Below are 21582 nucleotides of genomic sequence, written 5' to 3'. Positions count from 1 at the left end.
TAATTCCCCTCCCGGGGCTCCTGCGTTAATAGGGATTGAGGGAGGCGTCTCACTTAATCAAGCTTCATGAAGGATCAGGTGGGAAATTGTTCTTAACTTCCCAAGGTGCCACGAGAGAGAAACGCAACACGGAAGAACAGCAGATCCGTCGCTGAAGCAGAGAATCTTAGAAAGACGAGTCCGCACTAAAATTGGCACCCATTTTCGTGCCCGTTTCTCCAGTAAAAGCGCATTTTTGTGCGTCTTTTTTAAGTCGGGATCAAGCAAACAGAGCAGTGGTGAAATGTAGAATTTGTTACTACCGGTTCTGTGGGCGTGGCTTGGTGGGGGTGGGGTAATGTGACTGGGTGGGTGTGGCCAACTTTTTTTTTTTTTAACTTTTAAAAGCATTTTTTCTGCAACCTCTTCGGCCGAAGAGGTTGTAGAAAAAAAAATGCTTTTAAAAGGCTCTGACGATCCCAGCTGAGTTGCCTGATCGTCAGAGGCTTTTCTTTTCTTTTAAAAGCATTTTTTTTTGCCTTTAAAAGAAAAAAAGGCCTCTAACGATCAGGCAACTCAGCTGGGATCGTCAAAGGCTTTTAAAAGCATTTTTTTTACAATCTCTTCGGCCCAAGAGGTTGTAGAAAATTGCTTTTAAAAGCCTCTGATGATCCCAGCTGAGCTGCGCAATCATCAGAGGCTTTTTTTTTTACTTTTAAAAGCATTTTTTCAGCTGAGGAAAAAATGCTTTTAAAAGTAAAAAAAAAACCTTTGATGATCACACGGTTCAGTTGGGCATTTGGGGGGGGGGCAGGGATTTTTGCTACCGGTTCTCCGAACCACCCGCCGCCATCGTTACCGGATCAGGCGATCCGGTCCAAACCGGTAGCATTTCACCCCTGAACCAGAGCCACCAAACTAATCTTCTTCTGATGAACAGAATTGTTCATGTGAGGTTAGATTCTTGAGAAAATTCCGCCTCACCGTTTTTACAAGTCCTGTTTTGTTTTGTTTTTTTCTCCCAGCTTTTCTTTCCTTGAATTTTTTTTTTCCTTCCTCTCTTCGTTTGGAGGAGGACTTTTGACTCCTTATCTCATTCCTAAACCTGGGAACAAATAGATACTGTACCTAAAAAGAAATACTCAAGGAGTTTACTGACGCCTGCGAAAAGCAGAATTCACAAAAATTCCCAGGGGAAGGGAAGCTGTCGCAAATCACAGCTAGACGTTAGGGAAACAGGAGGTGGGGTAAGTTTGGGCAACCCCCTTTCTCCAACTCCTGGGGCATTCCTGGTTGCGTTTTTTTCCTGGAACTGGTGATCTGTTATCTTGGCAGAAAAGAGAAGGGGAAAATTCTGCTGGCTGGCTGGGACAAATGTTGTCTAGGCTGCATGTCATATATTGCGACAGCGGTGAAGCAACCTCAGTGTTGGAAGTTCTGACATCGAACAAATACGCACGAGGGTGCGTGAGCACACCTAGGCAGCCAGACGCCTTCTGGGGGGGGAGGGGAGGGGAAATAGGGGGTAGGGGGCATCTGGCCAGCCGAGGGGAGGGCTCCAGAGGCTGATTACATGAGAAAGAGGGTGGGGCTTTGGTGGTAGGGTTCGAGCAGCCGCCATCTTGAATGATTGAACCCCTGGTGCATACCTCTGTGTCTACGCTCCCTCGCGCACACGAGGTCGCGGAGGGGTGGTTGTATGCGTGTGTACACACATCCGTGTACATATATAGGCACACACACGTCCTTGTGGATGTATGTATGCATGTGGATGTATGTGTATGCTCACATATGTACGCATGCACATTCAAACATGCACTTACACCTGTTTGTTAAATATATATATATATATATAACAGATACACATTCATATATATCTATCAATCTCTCTCTATATATATATCTACATTATATCTATCTATCTATCTATCTTTCTATCTATTATCACCTATCATCCATCCATCCATCCATCTATCTATCTCTATATCTATCACCTATCATCTATCTATCTATTTCTATCTATCTCTATCATCTATCTATTCTATCATCTATCTATCTATCTATCTATCTATCTATCTATCTATCTATCTATCTATCTCTACTATCTTTTTATCTATCTATCTATATCTATCTATCTATCTATCTATCTATCTATCTATCTATCTATCTATCTATCTATCTATCTATCACTATCATCTATCTATCTATCTATCTATTTATCTATCTCTATCATCTATCTGAGACCGAGTGGCTGTGGATGCCGGCGGCCCGGTACAGTCAGCTAATTCCATCACTGACCATTGGGGGCGAACTATTGGCCCCCACGGAAAGGGCTCGTAATCTGGGCGTCCTCCTGGATGCACGGCTGTCTTTAGAAGATCATACGATAGCCGTCACCAGGGGAGCCTTTCATCAGGTTCGCCTGATACGCCAGTTACGCCCCTTTCTGGATCGGGCTTCCTTATGCACGGTCGCTCATGCCCTTGTTACATCCCGCCTGGACTACTGTAATGCTCTCACATGGGGCTCCCTTGAAGTGTGCCCGAGACTCCAACTGGTCCAGAATGCGGCTGCTGGTGATAGAGGGAGCACCTTTGGCTCCCATGTAACACCCTCCTGCGTAACCTGCACTGGCTCCCAGTGGTCTTCCGGGTTCACTTTAAGGTACTTGTCATCACCTTTAAACGCCCATGGCCTAGGGCCGATATTTACGGGACCGCCTACTGCCACCATTAGCCTCTCACCGACCAGTGCGCCTCACAGAGAGGGACTCTCCGGATACCGTCAGCTAAACAATGTCGGCTGGCGACCTTTAGGGAGGGCCTTCTGTGGGGGCCCCTACCTCTGGAACGAGCTCCTCTGGGGCTTCGTCAACTCCCGATCTCAAGTCCTTCCGCCGCGAGCTGAAGACGTTGCTGTTTCGAAGAGCAGGACTAGCCTGAATGTAGTTTTTTAAATTGGGATTTTAAAAAAGGGGTTTAAATGAGGTTTTAAATTTGTATTCAAAAGTTAGAGCATCAATTGAATTCAACTATCTATTCTTTAGCTGTTTTTAATCTATTATATGTTTTCTGTTGTTTTTTGTCTGTGAACCGCCCTGAGTCCTTCGGGAGAAGGGCGGTATACAAATATAATAATAATAATAATAATAATAATAATATCTACTATCTATCTATCTATCTATCTATCTATCTATCTATCTATCTATCTATCTATCTATCTATCTATATCTATCACCTATCTATCTATCTATTTCTATTTCTATCTATCTCTATCTCTATTCTTTCTTTCTTTCTTTCTATTTATCTATCTATCTATCTATCTCTATCATCTATCTATCTATATCTATCTATCTATCTCTCTCTCTCTCTCTCTCTCTCTATCATCTATCTACCTACCTACCTATCTATCTATCTATCTATCTATCTATCTATCTATCTATCTATCTATCTATCTATCTATCTATCTATCTCTATCTCTATCATCTATCTATCTATCTATCTCTATCTATCTATCTCTATCATCTATCTATCTCTTCTATCTATCTATCTATCTCTCAGTCACCTATCTATCTATCCACACACATGTGCATATGCACATATACACTTACACACCCCTTCATGTGTACATGTATATGTGTATATTGTGTGTGTGTGTGTATACACACACACACACACACACACACACACACACATAGAATAGAATGGAATGGAATGGAATGGAATGGAATGGAATAGAATAGAATAGGACATATACATACAAACATACATACAAACATACAAATATACATACAAACATACATTCATACATATATATACCGTTTCCTCCAAATTAAGACCCAACTGGAAAATAAGTCCTAGCATGATTTTTTTTCAGGGTGCTCGTAATATAAGCCCTCCCCTTAAAATAAGCCCCAGTTAAGATGGTCAGCCGGATGGGTGCATTTAGTACCGTATTTCCCCCAAAAATAAGATCCAACTGGAAAATAAGCCCTAATGCATCTTTTGGAGCAATAATTAATATAAGATCCAGTCTTATTTTCAGGGAAACACAATACATATCTATATCTATCTAAATATACACAAACCTCTACACATTCACGTAGGTATATCCACACACAGGTGCATCCACATCCATGCGCGCCCATACGCATGCGCAAGTTCACACACGCCCAGATATGCCTATGTGTGTGCTGTCTCCACACATGTGGATACACAAACACACTAAAGCCACACCGCACAGGGGGTTGGACTAGAAGACCTCCCAGGTCCCTTCCAACTCTGTTGTTCTCATATTCTATATTCTCTTCCCACATACGTATTTATATGCCAAGACGCAGACAAAAATTTTTGACAACCCAGAGAAGAATTCTGGGAGACGGGTGGGTGGGTGGGTGGGCTTCCCTTGAGAAAACCTCCCTTTTAACACTCAGGAATTTCCCCCCTCGTCCTCAAATTGGTGGGACAGCCTGGTCTTGCGAGCCAAACCCCCCCCCCCCTACCCCAATGAGGCTGCATCTCAACCACCTCACGCGGAGTTTGAACACAACCACAAATGAGCTTTTATTTTTCCCAGAGGGAAGGAATTTCTGCCTTGTATTTGGGACCGGATGGTGGAGAGGAACCGAGCGAAAGTGGGGCGAAGATACACACACACACACATACACACACACTCTGACCTATCGTGGAACCCCCAAGTTCATCTCTTAAAATCCCTCTGGGAATTCCAGAGAGGCGGGAGTGACCGCTCGGGCCTCCTTCCCTCCCTCGCCTTTGCTTGGCAACAGCACATTCCAAGCTCCTTGGCAAATTTAAATTCCTCCCACAAGGGAGGGTAGGTAGGTGTGTGTGTGTATGGTGGGGGAGAAGAGAGATCAGCCCTGCTTCCGTTCTCTTCCCACATTCCACCGATCCGGCGGGTCCCGTTCCAGGCTGTGTCCTGTGGCTTCTGCCTGCCCCTCGGGTCATTCTTCTTCTTGGCTTCTCCACAGCCCAGATCTCTCTCTCTCTCTCCTCCAGACTGCTCAGTCTTGACATTGAGACCCCATCCCACCCCACCGTCTGCTGTTTGCTTTTTCAGATTAAGATGCTGAGGGACCGGAAGCAGGACCTGGAACGCCGCCTCAGCGCCATGATGGAGGAGAACCACCTTCTCCAGGGGACTGTGGAAGAACTTCAAGACCGTGTCTTAATTTTGGAACGGCAAAGCCATGAAAAAGACCTGCAGGTAGGAGTGGAAGCCGAGGACCCGGAAATGCCGGGAGGAGAAGGCCCAAGGTGGGCTTCGCCTCGGGGACTCTTAGAAACTGTGGAGGTCCATCTCAGCCCTTACAGTGGGACCCGAGAATCGAGGGGGAAGGGTAGGTTTTGGGAAAGATGCGGAGTAGGGGGTCATTCTTCCTCCTGGAACACTAAGTAAAACTAAAGTAAACTAAAATTGTGGATGCTCGATTGCTGGAGGCTTTTAAGAAGAAACCGGACTGTCACTTGGCTGAAACGGTAAGGGGCCTCCTGCTTGAGCAGCGGGTTGACTAGAAGACCTCTAAGATCCCTTCCATCTATTCTGTTCTGTTCTGTTCTGTTCTGTTCTATTCTGTTCGGTTCCATTCCATTCCATATTCTCTTCTCTTCTCTTCTCCATTCCATATTCTATTCTATTCTATTCTATTCTATTCTTTTCTATTCTATTCTATTCTATTCCGCTCCACTCCACTCCACTCTACTGCATATTCTCTTCTCTTCTCTTCTCTTCTCTTCTCTTCTCTCCTCCTCTCCTCTCTCTCTTCTATATTCCATTCCATTCTATTCCATATTCTATTATTCTGTTCTATTCTATTCTACCCTACTCCACTCCATATTCTATTCTGTTCTATTCTATTCTATTCTATTCTACTCTACTCTACTCTACTCCACTCCACTCCACTCCACTCCTCCACTCCACTCCACTCCATATTCTATTAGTCTCTTCTCTTCTCTTCTCTTCTCTTCTCTTCTCTTCTCTTCTCTTCTCTTCTCTCCTCTCCTCTCCTCTCTTCTCTTCTATATTCCATTCCATTCTATTCCATATTCTATTATTCTGTTCTATTCTATTCTACTCTACTCTACTCTATTCTGCTCTATTCTATTCTACCCTACTCCACTCCACTCCACTCCACTCCACTCCACTCCACTCCACTCCACTCCACTCCACTCCACTGCATATTCTATTAGTCTCTTCTATTCTATTCTCTTCTCTGCTCCTCTCCTCTCCTCTCCTCTCCTCTCCTCTCCTCTCCTCTCCTCTCCTCTTCTATATTCCATTCCATTCCATATTCTATTATTCTATGCTATGCTATGCTATTCTGTTCTATTTTTTCTACTCTACTCTACTCTACTCCTCAGCCTCCTTCTGCTTCTCTTCTGTTCTGTCATATCTCCCCTCTTCCAACCCATGAAAAGCCACTTGAAGCAAGAAATGCAAGCTGAGCCTTCTAGATCCTGGCTCTAAAGTTTTATGTATTTTCTTAGTCGGGTGGCCAAATTTCCTTCAACCGAAGACCACAGGATTATCACCTCTTCCTTAAACCAGGGAAGGTTCCATCCGAAGACTCCAAAATTTGTTGTCAAATTTGTTGTCCCATAGATCGATGTGTGGATATTGAAATTCATGAGGAAAGATCCTTAATATTAAACGGAATTCATGTAGTATGACTCATTCAGTGTAAGATGGCACTGAGGTTTGGGTCCCACTTACTACATCGTCCTGGCCCTTGTCCGGAATTGGTCCTTGCAGGTGCCCCTCAACAGCTATTCTAGGCCAACTTCTAGGGCTGGGTTTCAATCACTGGGGACTTTGGTGAATTCTCTTCCCTTGGCTAACTTTTCACTCTTTTATCAGTTGCACCAGAGCCAGCTGGAACTCCAAGAGGTGAGACTGTCCTATCGGCAGCTGCAGGTCAAGATGGAAGAGCTGAACGAGGAGCGGAGCCTCCAAGACTTCAACTCCACCAGAATGTCTTTGCTATCGGAGATCGAACAGAGCATGGAAGCAGAAGAGCTGGAACAAGAACGGGAACAGGTAACGAGGCGGCGGGGCTCCAGAAAATTTTGGAAGCTGTGCCATAGTGGGACAATAGTGTTGTGTCCTGTCCGCTCTCACCGCAGCCGGGGTCTCTCTGCAGGCTTCCACCAGCCAGCTGGTCTTCAGGTCTCTGCCGTGCATGCGTGGGGGGTGGGTTTGTGCCTCGCTCGTCCCCCACTCCGCAGCCGGGGCCCTCTCATTTATTTATTTTATTTTATTTTATTTAATCGCATTTTTATACCGCCCTATCTCCCGGGGGACTCAGGGAGTCCCGGGGGACTCATCTCCTGCTATCTCAGCCAGAGACTGATAGTGCAGAAGAATGTCCTGGCATGCCTCCAGCCCCCAGCCCTGGCACCATGCCCGGACAAACCGAGCAAACAAACCTCCCCCTGATAGCATGTGCGCCTGAAGCCACCCATGAGCTGGAATTACTGGCAGCTGGGGATGAAACGATGCAGTGGATAGATCCACACTTCCGGAGAATGGAGAGGCGAGGTCAGCAAAAGGAAGGGAGGGGCAGGCCTGGATAAGTGCTGAGTCATGGAGCCACACCCCATGGCCTATATAAAGGATCTGCTTTCTGGCATTCTTTGAGTCAGGCAAAGTCTAAATTGGATTGCTGAAGTCACATCCTGGTCTCCTGCCTGCCCTGAGAACTCTGACAGGACTTTGGCAAAGCTGCAGAGGCTTTGCGGCCACGCTTGATACGGACTTCCCCGACCCGGCCGTCAGAGGAGGAGTGGGACACGACAGTGGGATGCATACGGGGGACACTTGTAGGCATGCGCAGGGCGGACGCACGGGTGGGGTTGTGCAGGCTGGTGCAGGAGGGTTTCCAGGTCCAAAACGGGGGATGCTCGCATTGCATTTTGGGATTTCAGGCAGTGATGCCTGCATTCGCGTGCGTGCGCTTGTGCTTTGGGGACTCGGCACCAAAAGGGTTAACCATCAACCAACGTTCTTAAGATGGTCAGATTCCAACAGATCGAGGCTGAAAGTTTGGGCGGCAGCGGGGAAGAACTTCCTAGGAATAAGATCCTGTACATAATTTGATCCTGCAGATGTAATCTTCATCATCATCTCCTTTTAATAACCCCATAATCACTTGCGGGGTGGAATCTGGTCAACTGAATGGAGCTAGCAGTGTGTTTACTGGCCGGATGCCTTCCTGTCGCCAGTACGGAGTTTTGTTTGGCAGAGATATTCTCAATGTGCCCAGAGAGAGAGAAATATCTGCCTCTACCTAGGATTGAACTCGCAGCCTCCTGATTGTGAGGGGCAAGTTCCACCTCTAGGCCACCACCGCACCACTCATCCTGCAGACGTAATCCTGGGTTTTGAAATCTGTCAGACGGGTGTCATAATATTCTGAACCCCCCACTGTACATTTTTAAAAAAAATTCTGTTACCACAGTTGAGGCTGCAGCTTTGGGAGGCCTACTGCCAAGTTCGTTACTTGTGTACGCACCTCAGAGGGAACGACAGTGCGGATTCTGCCGTCTCCACGGACTCTTCCATGGACGAGTCTTCAGAAACCTCCTCAGCCAAAGACGTTCCAGCCGGCAGCTTGAGGGCTGCACTCAGTGAATTGAAACGGCTGATCCAAAGTGTGATTGACGGCACGGATTCCCCGGTAAGCGGGGTTTGGGGGGCGGTTAATATTATACACCCCATTAATAACAGTTAGCTTTTGAGCTTATATCGCCATCCTTCTTTTAGTGACTCCATAATCCCTTGCGGGGTGGAGTCTGGGCAACTGAATGGAGCTACAGAGTGTTTACTAGCCGGATGCCTTTCCTGTTGCCAGTATGGAGTTTTGTTCAGCAGATATATTCTCATTTTCCCCAGAGAGAGAGAAATAGCTGCCTCTACCTAGGATCGAACTCACAGCCTCCTGATTGTGAGGCGAGAGCTCCACCTCTAGACCACCGCCCCACTCCACCATTTAGGCCTCTACACTGCCCCGAAAATCAAGCTATGTGAAGGCTGAATCAACTTTGAGCCAGTCAGGATTGAACTTCTGGCAATTGGCAGAGTTAGCCCGCAATACTGCTTTCTAACTATTGCACAGGGAGGGAGGGAAGGAAGGAAGGAAGGAAGGAAGGAAGGAAGGAAGGAAGGAAGGAAGGAAGGAAGGAAGGAAGGAAGGAAGTCTGAGTCAACTTTGAGACGGTCAAGATCGAACTCCTGGCAGTTGGCAGAATCAGCCTGCAATACTGCTTTCTAATTACTGCACACGAAGTAAAGGCGGGAGGGAGGGAAGGGAGGGAGGAATAGCAACAGCACTTAGACTTATTGGATATATTGCTTCGCAGTGCTTCCTGGCACGCTCTAAGCGGTTTACAGAGCCAGCATCTTATTCCCCCACCCCCCGACCATCTGGGTCCTCATTTTACCCACCTCGGGAAGGACGGAAGGCTGAGTCTACCTTGACAAAACCCCTAATATCCCCGGGTGAAAGACTTTTCGTATCTTTTTTCCAGGGCTGTCGCAGAAGCGATGACGATGCTTTGGAGGAACAGATCAAGCAAACGAGTGAAGATTCAAGAGCCCTGAGGGAGTTAATGGAAGGCGAGCGGGGGAAACTGAGGCAGAGTCTAGAAGAGCTACAGCAGCTTCACAGCCAGGTAGGCAGGGATGCAGGGAACAAGATTCCTTTGTTGCTGTTTTTAAGAGCTGCCTTTGATTGTTAGAGAGAGAGATCGATCATAAAGATAAAGGTAAAGGTTCCCCTCACACTTATGTGCTAGCTGTTCCCGACTCTAGGGGGCGCTGCTCATCTCTGTTTCAAAGCCAAAGAGCCAGCGCTGTCCAAAGACATCTCCGTGGTCATGTGGCCGGCAGGACTCAACGCCAGGTGGTCCCTATTTTTTTCTACTTGCATTTTTTTACGTGCTTTCGAATTGCTAGGTTGGCAGAAGCTGAGACAAGTCACGGGAGCTCACCCCGTTATGTGGCACAAGGGATTCGAACCGCTGAACTGCCGACCTTTCGATTGACTAGCTCAGCATCTTAGCCACTGAGCCACCGCATCCCTTAGAGAGATAATAGGTTGGTAGAAAAGTAAGGTTCTACATTTAGGCACACAAAAAAAAAATACACAGGTACAGTATAGGTGGTACCTCGCTCAATAGTAGTAACTGTGAGAGGGATCTTGGAGTCCTAGAGGAGAATCACTTAAAGATGAGCCAGCTGTGTGCAGCAGCTGCCAAAAAATCCAACACAGTTATGGGCTGCATTAACAGAGGGATGGAATCAAGATCACGTGAAGTGTTAATACCACTTTATAAGGCCTTGGTAAGGCCACACTTGGAATACTGCATCCAGTTTTGGTCGCCACGATGTAAACAAGATGCTGAGACTCTAGAAAGAGTGCAGAGAAGAGCAACAAAGATGATTAGGGGTCTGGAGGCTAAAACAACACAACAGAGTCAACCCACACGACCTCAACCAAAGCCAACACAACACAATGCAGCCAACCCACATGGCCTCAACCAAAGCCAACACAACACAACACAGTCAACCCACCCAACCTCACCCAAAGCCAACACAACACAATGCAGCCAACCCACACGACCTCAACCAAAGCCAACACAACACAATCAACCCATACAACCTCAACCAAAGCCAACACAATGCAATGCAGCCAACCCACACAACCTCAACCAAAGCCAACACAACACAGTCAACCCACACAGCCTCAACCAAAGCCAACACAATGCAACGCAGCCAACCCACACAACCTCAACCAAAGCCAACACAACGCAGTCAACCCACAAAGCCTCAACCAAAGCCAACACAATGCAACGCAGCCAACCCACACAATCTCAACCAAAGCCAACAGAATGCAACGCAGCCAACCCACACAACCTCAACCAAAGCCAACACAACGCAGTCAACCCACAAAGCCTCAACCAAAGCCAACACAATGCAACGCAGCAACCCACACAATCTCAACCAAAGCCAACAGAATGCAACGCAGCCAACCCACACAACCTCAACCAAAGCCAACACAACGCAGTCAACCCACACAGCCTCAACCAAAGCCAACACAACACAACGCAGCCAACCCACACAATCTCAACCAAAGCCAACACAATGAAACGCAGCCAACCCACACAACCTCAACCAAAGCCAACACAATGCAGCCAGCCCACACGGCCTCAACCAAAGCCAACACAAAACAATGCAGCCAACCCACACAGCCTCAACAAAAGCCAACAGAATGCAATGCAACTAACCCACACAACCTCAACCAAAACCAACACAATGCAGCCAACCCACACGGCCTCAACCAAAGCCAACACAACACAATGCAGCCAACCCACACGACCTCAACCAACACCAACATCACAGCATCTAAGGAACCAAATTGCAAACTAACCACTTCTCCACCTGCAAAGGTTTTTCTGGGGTCAGCTGGTCTCCCTTGACTTGTGAACTTCCGCGGGACATCCCTAGATCAAATGGACCCGTTCTTTTGCCTTGCTATGAAACCCACAATGTCACAACATTGATTCTTCCCCTTTTTGTCTTTCTCAGGTGACTCTGCTGAGTGTAGAAATGACTTCGCTGAAAGAGGAAAGAGACCGACTCCGGGGATCGGCTGAAGATAAGGAGATGAGCGAGCAGCTCTTGAAGGCTATCCGAGACCGAGATGAAGCCATTTCTAAGTAAGCTGAGAAAAAAGTTTTGTTGGGTGGCATGATCGGCGTTAGGGAAGAGACAAGGGTGTGGCATGAGGGCTGACCTGTAAAAATTCGGACAAGTCTGATAGAAACTTAAATTAAAAATTGAAGATCCCTCGCCAGGAATTCCAGCAAGGTGGCTTCCGTGGCGATATTGACGCTGATTGCATGGTGACCCCCCACACACACACACACAAAATCTGATGAAGAGGTCAAAGGCATTCTGGTCTGGCCAAGGCTGAAAAAAATAGAGGTGGCTGGAGTAGAAGACCTCGGAGGTCGCTTATGGCCCTATGATTCTATGCTCTCTCTCTCCTTCCCTCCCTTTCTCTCATCCCTCTCTCCCTCCTCCTCTCCCTCCTTCTTTCTCTCTCTCCCCCTTTCCCTCCTCCTCTCTCTCCCACCCTTTCTCTCCTCTCTCCCTTTCCCTTCTCTTCCCTCTCCCTTTCCTTCCTCCTCTCTCCCCTCCTTTTCTCTCTCCCTTTCCCTCTTTCCCTCTCCCTCCTTCTGTCTCTCCCTCCTTCTGTCTCTTTCCCACCTTCTCTCCCTCCGTCTCTCCTTCTCTTTCCCCTCCCTCTGTCTCCCTTTCCCTCCTTCTCTCTCCCTCCCTTTCTCTCCTCTCCCCCTCTCCCTTTCCCTCCTTCTCTCCTCCTCTCCCTTTCCCTACCACTCTCCGTCCTTCTTTCTCCCCTCCCTTTCCCTCCTTCTCTCCTTCTCTTCCCTCCTCCCTTTCTCTCCTCTCTCCCCCTTTCCCTCCTTCTCTCTCCGCCTCCCCTCTCCCTTTCCCTACCACTCTCCGTCCTTCTTTCTCCCCCTCCCCTTTCCCTCCTTCTCTCCTTCTCTTTCCCCTCCCTCCCTTTCTCTCCTCTCTCCCCCCTTCCCCCCTTCTCTCTCCGCCTCCTCTCCCTCCTCCTTCTCTCCTCCCTCTCTCCTTCCCTCCTTCTCTCCTCCCTTTCCCTCCTTCTCTCCTTCTCTTCCCTCCTCCCTTTCTCTCCTCTCCCTTTCCTCCTTCTCTCTCCGCCTCCTCTCCCTTTCCCTACCACTCTCCGTCCTTCTTTCTCCCCTCCCTTTCCCTCCTTCTCTCCTTCTCTTTCCTCCTCCCTTTCTCTCCTCTCTCCCTTTCCCTCCTTCTCTCTCCGCCTCCCTCTCCCTTTCCCTACCACTCTCCCTCCTTCTCTCCTCCTCTTTCCCTCCTTCTCTCCTCCTCTCTCCTTCTCTTTCCCTCCCTCCCTTTCTCTCCTCTCTCCCTTTCTCTCCTTCTCTCCCCCTCTCCCTTTCCCTACCTCTTTCCCTCCTTCTCTCTCCTTTTCCCTCTGTCTCTCCCTTTCCCTCCTTTCCTCTCTCCTTCTTTTTCTCCCTTTCCCTCCTTTTCTCTCCTTCCCACTCCTTCCTTTTCTCTCCCTCTCCCTTTCCTCCTCCTGTCTTTCTCCTTTCCCTCCCTCCCTCTTTTATTCATGTTCTGCTCCTTTGATGATGGACCCATAACACAGGTGTGATTGTTATCAGGGAAAAAAAAAAGAAGAAGAAGACCAGATAGCCACCTCGTTGCTGCCCCCTCTCGCCTGAACAAAGAATATTGGTTGCCTATTGAATTTCAATGCCGGAAATCCAGGAAGCTTCTGGTTGTTTAGGCAGTGTGTAGATTACCGACTCTCCTGTATCCATGGAAACTGGCTTCTTAGGAAGTCCAATATTCCTTCTGTCAAGGGATTTTTTTAAAAATGTTCCCCCCCCCCTTTTGCAATAGAGAGATATTTGCAAGGGGGGGACGGGACCGTGTTCTGTCAGCCCTGGCTGCGTAGGCAGATATATATATATTTGTTTTCTAAGGTTTTCACGGGTGTTTGTATGCAGGTCTTTGGTTGTTCGGGTTTTCTCCCGTGTAAAATTGGAAGTGTCTTGGCGACGTTTCGACGAAGTCTCATTCGTCATCTTCAGGCTTCAGCTTCGTGCTTCTGGGAGCAATGTGTGATCGCAAGGAAGAAACAGCTGCGATCACACATTGCTCCCAGAAGCACGAAGCTGAAGCCTGAAGATGACGAATGAGACTCACAAAACGCCGCCAAGACACTTCCATATATATATATATATATACATATACATATACATATAAATACATACATACATACATACATACATACATATATATATATATATATATATATATATATATATATATATATATATATATACATATATATATATTATATATACATACATAATATATATATATATATATATATACATACATACATACATATATATATATATAACCAAAGACCTACATTATATATATATATAAAATCAGAATTTCATGAATGACCACCCTTGCACGGTAGAATTGCCATCTGGATCAGCTTCCCCCAAGCCTGATGGTACTCAGGGTGGGGACTGCAGATCCCATATTCCCCAGCCGGCTCCATCTGTGGGGAAGAGATGAAAAGACGACCCAGAAACCAAATGCCTCTTAATCATTTTGTTGTTGTCGTCGTTGTCGTTTTTGCTTTCCAGGAAGAACGCTGTTGAGATGGAGCTGGCCAAATGCAGGATGGATATGATGTCGTTGAATAGCCAGCTGTTGGACGCCATCCAACAGAAGCTTAACCTTTCGCAGCAGCTGGAAGCGTGGCAGGTAGGAGGAAGTGGAAGTCAGGGCCCGGGTCTACCTCCTAACCCATCGAGTTCTTCTTCGGGGTGGTGCCACATGGGCTCGGTAACGAAAGACCTCCCTTGCCCGGAAGGAACCGAGGGTGAACTTCTCAAAAAAATATCTTTTTTTCTCCACCGTTTTGCCTTCTCCAGTGTTTCTTCTCTTTGATCCAATACCAGCCTGTCAGTCAGGAAAATTAAAAAAAAAAAAAAAGTTTCAGATCTTGAAGAGGGGAAAAAAAGGGGGCCTTGCTCCCTTTAATGTCCGTGTTTTTTTAGTAGATCCGTTGTAAACTGGGTTTCAGGGACACAGCGGCTCAGGGGCTACAACGCTGAGCTTGTCGATCGAAAGGTCGGCAGTTCAGCGGTTTGAATTCCTAGTGTTGCAGCGTAACGGGGTGAGCTCCCGTGACTTGCCTCAGCTTCTGCCAACCTAGCAGTTCGAAAGAACGTAAAAAAAATGCAAGCAGAAAAAATAGGGACCACCTTTGGTGGGAAAGGAACAGCGTTCCGTGCGCCTTTGGCGTTGAGTCATGCCGGCCACATGACCACGGAGAACATCTTCGGACAGCGCTGGCTCTTCAGCTTTGAAATGGAGATGAGCACCGCCCGCTAGAGTCGGGAACGACTAGTGCGTATGTGCGAGGGGAACCTTTACCTTTTTAAACTGGATTTCACGGACACTTTTGAGACTCTCTGGGGGGAGGAGAAAGAGATGGCTGAAGCTTCTTCCTTCTTTGGTAGAACTCAGCTTGGGACACTTGGGGAAAAAAACGCCTCTGAAGAGGGCTTCCCGAAGGAGGGGAGAAGCTGGTTTGGATCAGGGCTTGACGATATCCCTCCAAAAATGTTGCCTGCCAATTGGCAGAGATCCAGCTCCAGCAGGACCAGGAGAGGTCCTTGTTTCTCCAGGGTTGCATGACACAGTAGATGAATTTGTGAAGGATACACATTCATTGACCCCTTTGTGGGAGCAGGAGGAGGAGGAAGAAGAGGAGGAGGAAGAGGAGGAGAAGGAAAGTAGGAGGAGGAAGAGGAGGAGGAGAAAAGGAGGAAGAGGAGGAGGAGGAAAGGAGGAGGAGGAAAGGAGGAAGAGGAAAGGAGGAGGAGGAAGAGGAGGAGGAGAAAAGGAGGAGAAGCAGGAGCAGGAGGAGAAAAGGAGGAAGAGGAGGAGGAGGAAAGGAGGAAGAGGAAAGGAGGAGGAGGAAGAGAAGGAGGAGGAGAAACAGGAGGAGGAGAAAAGGAGGAGAAAAGGAGGAGAAAAGGAGGAAGAGGAGAGATGGTTCAGTAGAGCTGGCCTCTTCTTGAGGTTCCTGGGGTTGACGACCCCCCCAGAACTGACCTTCCAAGAGGTCCCACCCTTGGGATACCAACACCTTGGTTCCTCCTCTCCCAGCATCCCTCGCGTCCAACCCGTAGATCCCCAGAGGCTTTCCCTAAAACGCATCCTCCTCCTCCTCTTCCTCCCTTCCCTTACAAGCTTTCAAGTTCAGCCCTCAGGATTGGTGGCCACCTTCTCTCTAGAGACTCCGAGGTGGCTCCTCCAATTGTGGAAATTCCCCCTTGATATACACAAAGCAGGGGAGCATCGCAAGTGGACGTTCCTGTCCCCACATCTCGCAGCTCTCCTGGTTGAGCTTGTCCTCCCTTTTTCCTTGTGGTCATTTCTTTCTTTCTCTCTCTCTCTCTCTCTCTCTCTCTCTCTTCTTTTTCCAGTTTGCTTCTTCAGGCCTTTTCACTATTTGGCTTCTTTGGTTTCTGATCTAGTGGCCTTTATCACTTCCCGTAACAACTTTAGTCGTACACCCCTCCTGCCTTTAAGGTGAGCGCCCTCCCACCCCACCCCACCCCCGCTTTTCCCCTTCCCCATGGCATCCTCTCATGTCCCATCCTGCCTGGGTACCGCTCCATCCTTTCGAGCAGAGACTGGCAATGCTTAAAACAGGGGAAAGTAACCATGGCAACTTTGACATCCCGTGGACTTCAACTCCCAGAATTCGTGCTGGCAACTAGGAAATGCGGTTGTAGGTTCAAGGATTCCCCGTAATTAGTTTATTCCATTCCACTAACTATCCTGTTTCCCGGAAAATAAGACCCAACTGGAAAATAAACCCTAGCATGATTTTTCAGGATGCTTGTAATATAAGCCCTACCCCCAAAAATAAGCCCAAGTTAAGATTGTTAGCAGACTGAGTTGTTTCCCCCAAAATAAGATCTAACCAGAAAATAAACCATAATGCATCTTTTGGAGCAAAAATGAATATAAGAATCGGTCTTATTTAGGGGGAAACATGGTATTTGAGTCCCGTTGTGAAAATAGCTGGCAATCAGGTAATCTGATTTTTTTTAAATTTTGATGTCCTTTTGCTCAGTGATGTCAGATTGAGTCTAATAACTGTGAAAACTGATAACTTGCTCCCAAAAATGCAAAACAGTAGGCGCGCCATCCCTGGGTGTTTTAAAGAAGAGAACTAGACAGTCACTTATCTGAAATAGCATAGGTTCTCCTGCTTGAGCAGGGGGCTGGACTAGAAGACCACCGAGGTCCCTTCCAGCTCATTCATTCTATTCTGTTCTACGCAAAATCCCCAAGTTCTCACCAAACCCGTTATCCTTTGGAAGACCGATCTCAAATTCCTAACCGCAGGAGACAATTTGGAAACAAGCGTTGACACAACCAATCTCCTTACCTTCGATTGATTGTCAAAACAACTTCAACGCCCAGAATTATATGCTGGCCCAGGAATTCTGGGAATTGAAGTCCACAGATCGTAATGTTGCATAGTTGCCCATCCATCTTTTAGCTTCTCAGGTCATGCAAACCCAACTTCTGGGCCATGGGTCACCGTTCAGGACCTAGTAGACAGGGACTGAAGCCTGCTCATTCTGAGCTTGTTCAAGAAAACCATGCGATCAAAGACTACAGATTACGGAAACCAGTTTCTACCAGCAAAACGTCCACCAGTAGATGTTCTTCTTTTTAGTCTTCAGATCTGGGATGGGGTCAGTTCTGAAATGAGGAAGCATGCAAAACTGCAGGGAAGGGTGTCTACTAGGTAGGGTCCGAAGATGGCGGCCACCCTGTTGCTAAGGAATGTATACGACAATAAACAGAAAACGGTGTGATTGACTTGTCAATGCTCATAAAATGGTGTATTGACTCCCTTTCTCAATGCCCATAAAACGATGCAATTGACTCCTTTTGTCAATGCCCATAAAACGATGCAATTGACTCCTTTTGTCAGTGCCCATAAAACAATGCAATTGACTCCTTTTGTCAATGCCCATAAAACAATGCAATTGACTCCCTTTGTCAATGCCCCCAAAACGATGCAATTGACTCCTTTTGTCAATGCCCATAAAACGATGCAATTGACTCCCTTTGTCAATGCCCCTAAAACGATGCAATTGACTCCCTTTGTCAATGCCCCTAAAACGATGCAATTGACTCCTTTTGTCAATGCCCATAAAACAATGCAATTGACTCCCTTTGTCAATGCCCCCAAAACGATGCAATTGACTCCTTTTGTCAATGCCCATAAAACGATGCAATTGACTCCCTTTGTCAATGCCCCCAAAACGATGCAATTGACTCCTTTTGTCAATGCCCATAAAACGATGCAATTGACTCCCTTTGTCAATGCCCCTAAAACGATGCAATTGACTCCTTTTGTCAATGCCCATAAAACAATGCAATTGACTCCCTTTGTCAATGCCCCCAAAACGATGCAATTGACTCCTTTTGTCAATGCCCATAAAACGATGCAATTGACTCCTTTTGTCAATGCCCATAAAACAATGCAATTGACTCCCTTTGTCAATGCCCCCAAAACGATGCAATTGACTCCTTTTGTCAATGCCCATAAAACGATGCAATTGACTCCTTTTGTCAATGCCCCCAAAACGATGCAATTGACTCCTTTTGTCAATGCCCATAAAACGATGCAATTGACTCCCTTTGTCAATGCCCCTAAAACGATGCAATTGACTCCTTTTGTCAATGCCCCTAAAACGATGCAATTGACTCCCTTTGTCAATGCCCATAAAACGATGCAATTGACTCCCTTTGTCAATGCCCCTAAAACGATGCAATTGACTCCTTTTGTCTATGCCCATAAAACAATGCAATTGACTCCTTTTGTCAATGCCCATAAAACAATGCAATTGACTCCTTTCGTCTATGCCCATAAAACATTGCAATTGACTCCTTTTGTCAATGCCCATAAAACAATGCAATTGACTCCTTTTGTCTATGCCCATAAAACAATGCAATTGACTCCTTTTGTCAATGCCCATAAAACAATGCAATTGACTCCTTTTGTCAATGCCCATAAAATGGTGCAATTGACTTCTTTAGTCAACCCCCATAAATCAGTGCCCTCCATTTTTGATGTCAACCCCCATACAAAGTGGCAGCGCTGGGATTAGTGGCAGCCATCTTGATATTTTTGATCATACGCCATAGACAGCTTTAAACCTGCGGGTCTAATCTGGGCCTCTTCAACCGTTCTTGGGTTCAACAGCAGGGGTCCCCAAACTTTCTGGCTTGGTGGCCTGGCCTGGTTCGGGAGTGTGGAGACAGGAACTGGGCCAAATGAGCGGTGGGTTGGCATGCATGGCTGCAAGTGCATGTACCAGCAGCTCGATTGCAAGTGGAGCTGCACACACGTGTGTCGAGTTCCAAATAGGTCACACTAGTGGGCCAGACTGGGGACTCCTGCCCTACATTTCTTCCCCCTCTCATTGTCACTGGCTTCTCCTGAACAGTTTTTCCTCTTCCTGGCCATAGGATGACATGCAGAGGCTCATCGACCAGCAGCTGATGGACAGACATCCTAAGGAATGGAACCAGACGATGATGTACACTACCAGCAGCCACGGAGCCAAGCGGCGTGCCCGGCCTTCGCCTATGCTGAAGCTCCAGCAGCAGGGCTCCGAGCCGGTTGGAGCCGAAGGGAACCGCCTGTTTTCTTTTTTCAAGAAAAATTAATTGGAAGGGAGCGGTCATTGTTTGCCCCCCCCCCATATTCATGTTGGGTTGGTGAGGGGGAAGAAGGGAAGGGGGAAGTGGGGGGACGGAGGTCAGGAAGGAAGCTGGGAAAAGCTGGTGGCAGATGGTCCCCCAGCCCTGATCCTCGTGCAAGCTACTGCCAAAAGGCCATTCAGCAGTTACGTGCATCGCGCGCACACATACACACAAAAACATGCAATCTGTGAGGTCCGATTCATGTTTACAGGCACCCTTGTCCACCTCTTTGCGTGAACAGTTGCAACAGGGAAGGGTTTCCTTGATCTCTTTAACCATCAACTTTGGTTCAACCCCAATTCATTCTATAGGTAGTCCTCGATTTACCTCCCTCCGTTTAACGACCGAAGTTAAACGGCACCGAATAAATAGGACTCGACCACCGCTTTTCACACCCGTGATCATTAACTTTCTACATCAGGTGTAGAAAGACAGAGAGGAAAAATTGGGCCAGTGTAAAAAAACAAAAACTAGCAGGATAAGACCTACACTTCCTATCCGTTTGCTGTTATTCTGGATTGCCTAGTCACGAGGTGGAGTTAACAATATTTGGGGACCTCCCGAAACTTCTCTAGATGGGATTTGTGGGGGACAGAACATCAACCGAGAAGATATTTTAGCACATCCTCAGTTATCAAGGTTCTTCCAACAGCAGTCGTGGCCCAAGATCTCATGAACTTGGGGGACAACCAGAAGGCCCCCGTGAGTGAGAAGGCCCAACTCCTTCAAAATCTGGAGCGGGTTTAATGTCTGTGCAGCCCCTGAGAGCAAAGAGAAACCTAGTTTATGGCTAGCCTGTATGACCTTAAAGAGTCTACGGAGAAGTCAAAATTCAAGATCAGGGGTGGGCTTCAAAAATGTTAGCAAGGGATTCTCTGCCTGGTTGCTGGGTGGGCGTGACCACGGTGGGCGTGGCCTAGTCGGGCTCCTGCACCACAGTAGGAGGGGCATATTTTTGCCCTCCCTGGACTCCCGAGGCTTTTCTTGAGCATCCGGGAGGGCGAAAGTGACTTCCTTAGCCTCCGGCTAAGAAAATGGGCCTGTTTGCACAATTTTGGCCACTACTGTACTGTCTCCAGGAGAAACCTTCAAAAGATTCCGGGTTTTCTCCCTCAATTTCGCCTCTTGTGCTTCCTTCATCACGAGCCACTAGACTACCTGAGCCCTACAAAATAAGAAGGGAGGTAAAATAGTCCATCCAATCAGAGATTGCTCATCCTTGCAACAATTGTGATAACAAACCCTGGCTGAGAAGTATGCCCGCCGGTTCTAGAACCACCTTCTTGAACCTGGTGTCTTCCAGCGGTTTTGGAATCCCCTGTCCTACACAGGTTGACAATGAAGGGAGCCAGGCTTAACACATCTGGAGACATCCGCTTAAGAAAGAGGTTGCAGGTAGATAGAAATCCAGTCTTCCTGTCTAAAAATCCAGTATTAATATTTCTTTTTTTTTTCCCCTGGGTATGCAGTTATGAGGTAGCCGGGCTGGGAACAACTTGACTGGTCCTAAAATTGGGAACAATCACCCCGACAGAGCCAAGATCACCGCTACCGAGGTCCTTTTTGAGCGGTCAGGTGATTGCAGTCGGAAATGAGACGCTGCAGATTTTTCAAATTAGCTTCATTGAAAGCTCCAGAAGGTGGTAGCTGGTCAGATAAGAATGAAGTTTGTTCCAAGGAACGGTAGTTTGAGACATCTTAAGTTCTCTAGGCTGGAGGAAAGTAACCAAGTCTCCCTAACCCTTCCCCCTGTTGCCTTAGACCAGTACTTCTCAACCCTGGCATGGTTGGTTTGGCTGGGGAATTCTGGAAGTTGACGTCGTCATCCCCCCCACATCTTAAAATTTGCCATGGGTGAGACGGAGAGACAGAAGTTGCCTTAGGTTGTGGGACGAAGACATGGTCACGGGTTTTTCCTAAGCCAGGAGATCTTGCCTCAGTGCTGGTCTTTCTTAAGCTTTCCATGGGTATTAGGACGAGAAGTCCCAACCAGAGTCAAGGAAGGCACGCCCTAAGCCAGCCGAGAATGCTAGATGTTGGAATGCATCTCCAAGTCATTTACGAATGACTCCATTTTGTAGCATTTGCACTAACCGTGGCCATGTCCTTCTCTCTCAATTGGATCAGGATAGGATTTTCATGGTTATCGTTACGGTTAATTAAACCAAAGATACTTAA

General features: G+C 47.2%; 1 protein-coding gene across 1 annotated transcript in view; it reads left to right on the top strand.

Moving 5' to 3' along the window:
- BICDL1 (BICD family like cargo adaptor 1) overlaps positions 1-19534 on the top strand; it is a 42639-nt gene extending 23105 nt beyond the window's left edge. The window contains exons 5-11 of the mRNA XM_058158313.1: positions 5059-5205; positions 6856-7035; positions 8456-8674; positions 9525-9668; positions 11584-11714; positions 14241-14361; positions 19168-19534. Of these exons, the coding sequence (XP_058014296.1) occupies positions 5059-5205; positions 6856-7035; positions 8456-8674; positions 9525-9668; positions 11584-11714; positions 14241-14361; positions 19168-19368 (1143 nt within the window). The 3' untranslated portion in view covers positions 19369-19534. The remainder of the gene's footprint in view (positions 1-5058; positions 5206-6855; positions 7036-8455; positions 8675-9524; positions 9669-11583; positions 11715-14240; positions 14362-19167) is intronic.
- Positions 19535-21582: the final 2048 nt, after the last annotated feature.

This window comes from Ahaetulla prasina, chromosome 15, assembly GCF_028640845.1.
Source record: "Ahaetulla prasina isolate Xishuangbanna chromosome 15, ASM2864084v1, whole genome shotgun sequence".
Lineage (NCBI taxonomy): Eukaryota > Metazoa > Chordata > Lepidosauria > Squamata > Colubridae > Ahaetulla > Ahaetulla prasina.
The sequence above is the reverse complement of the archived record's forward strand: the minus strand, read 5'-3'. Positions and strand labels throughout refer to the sequence as shown.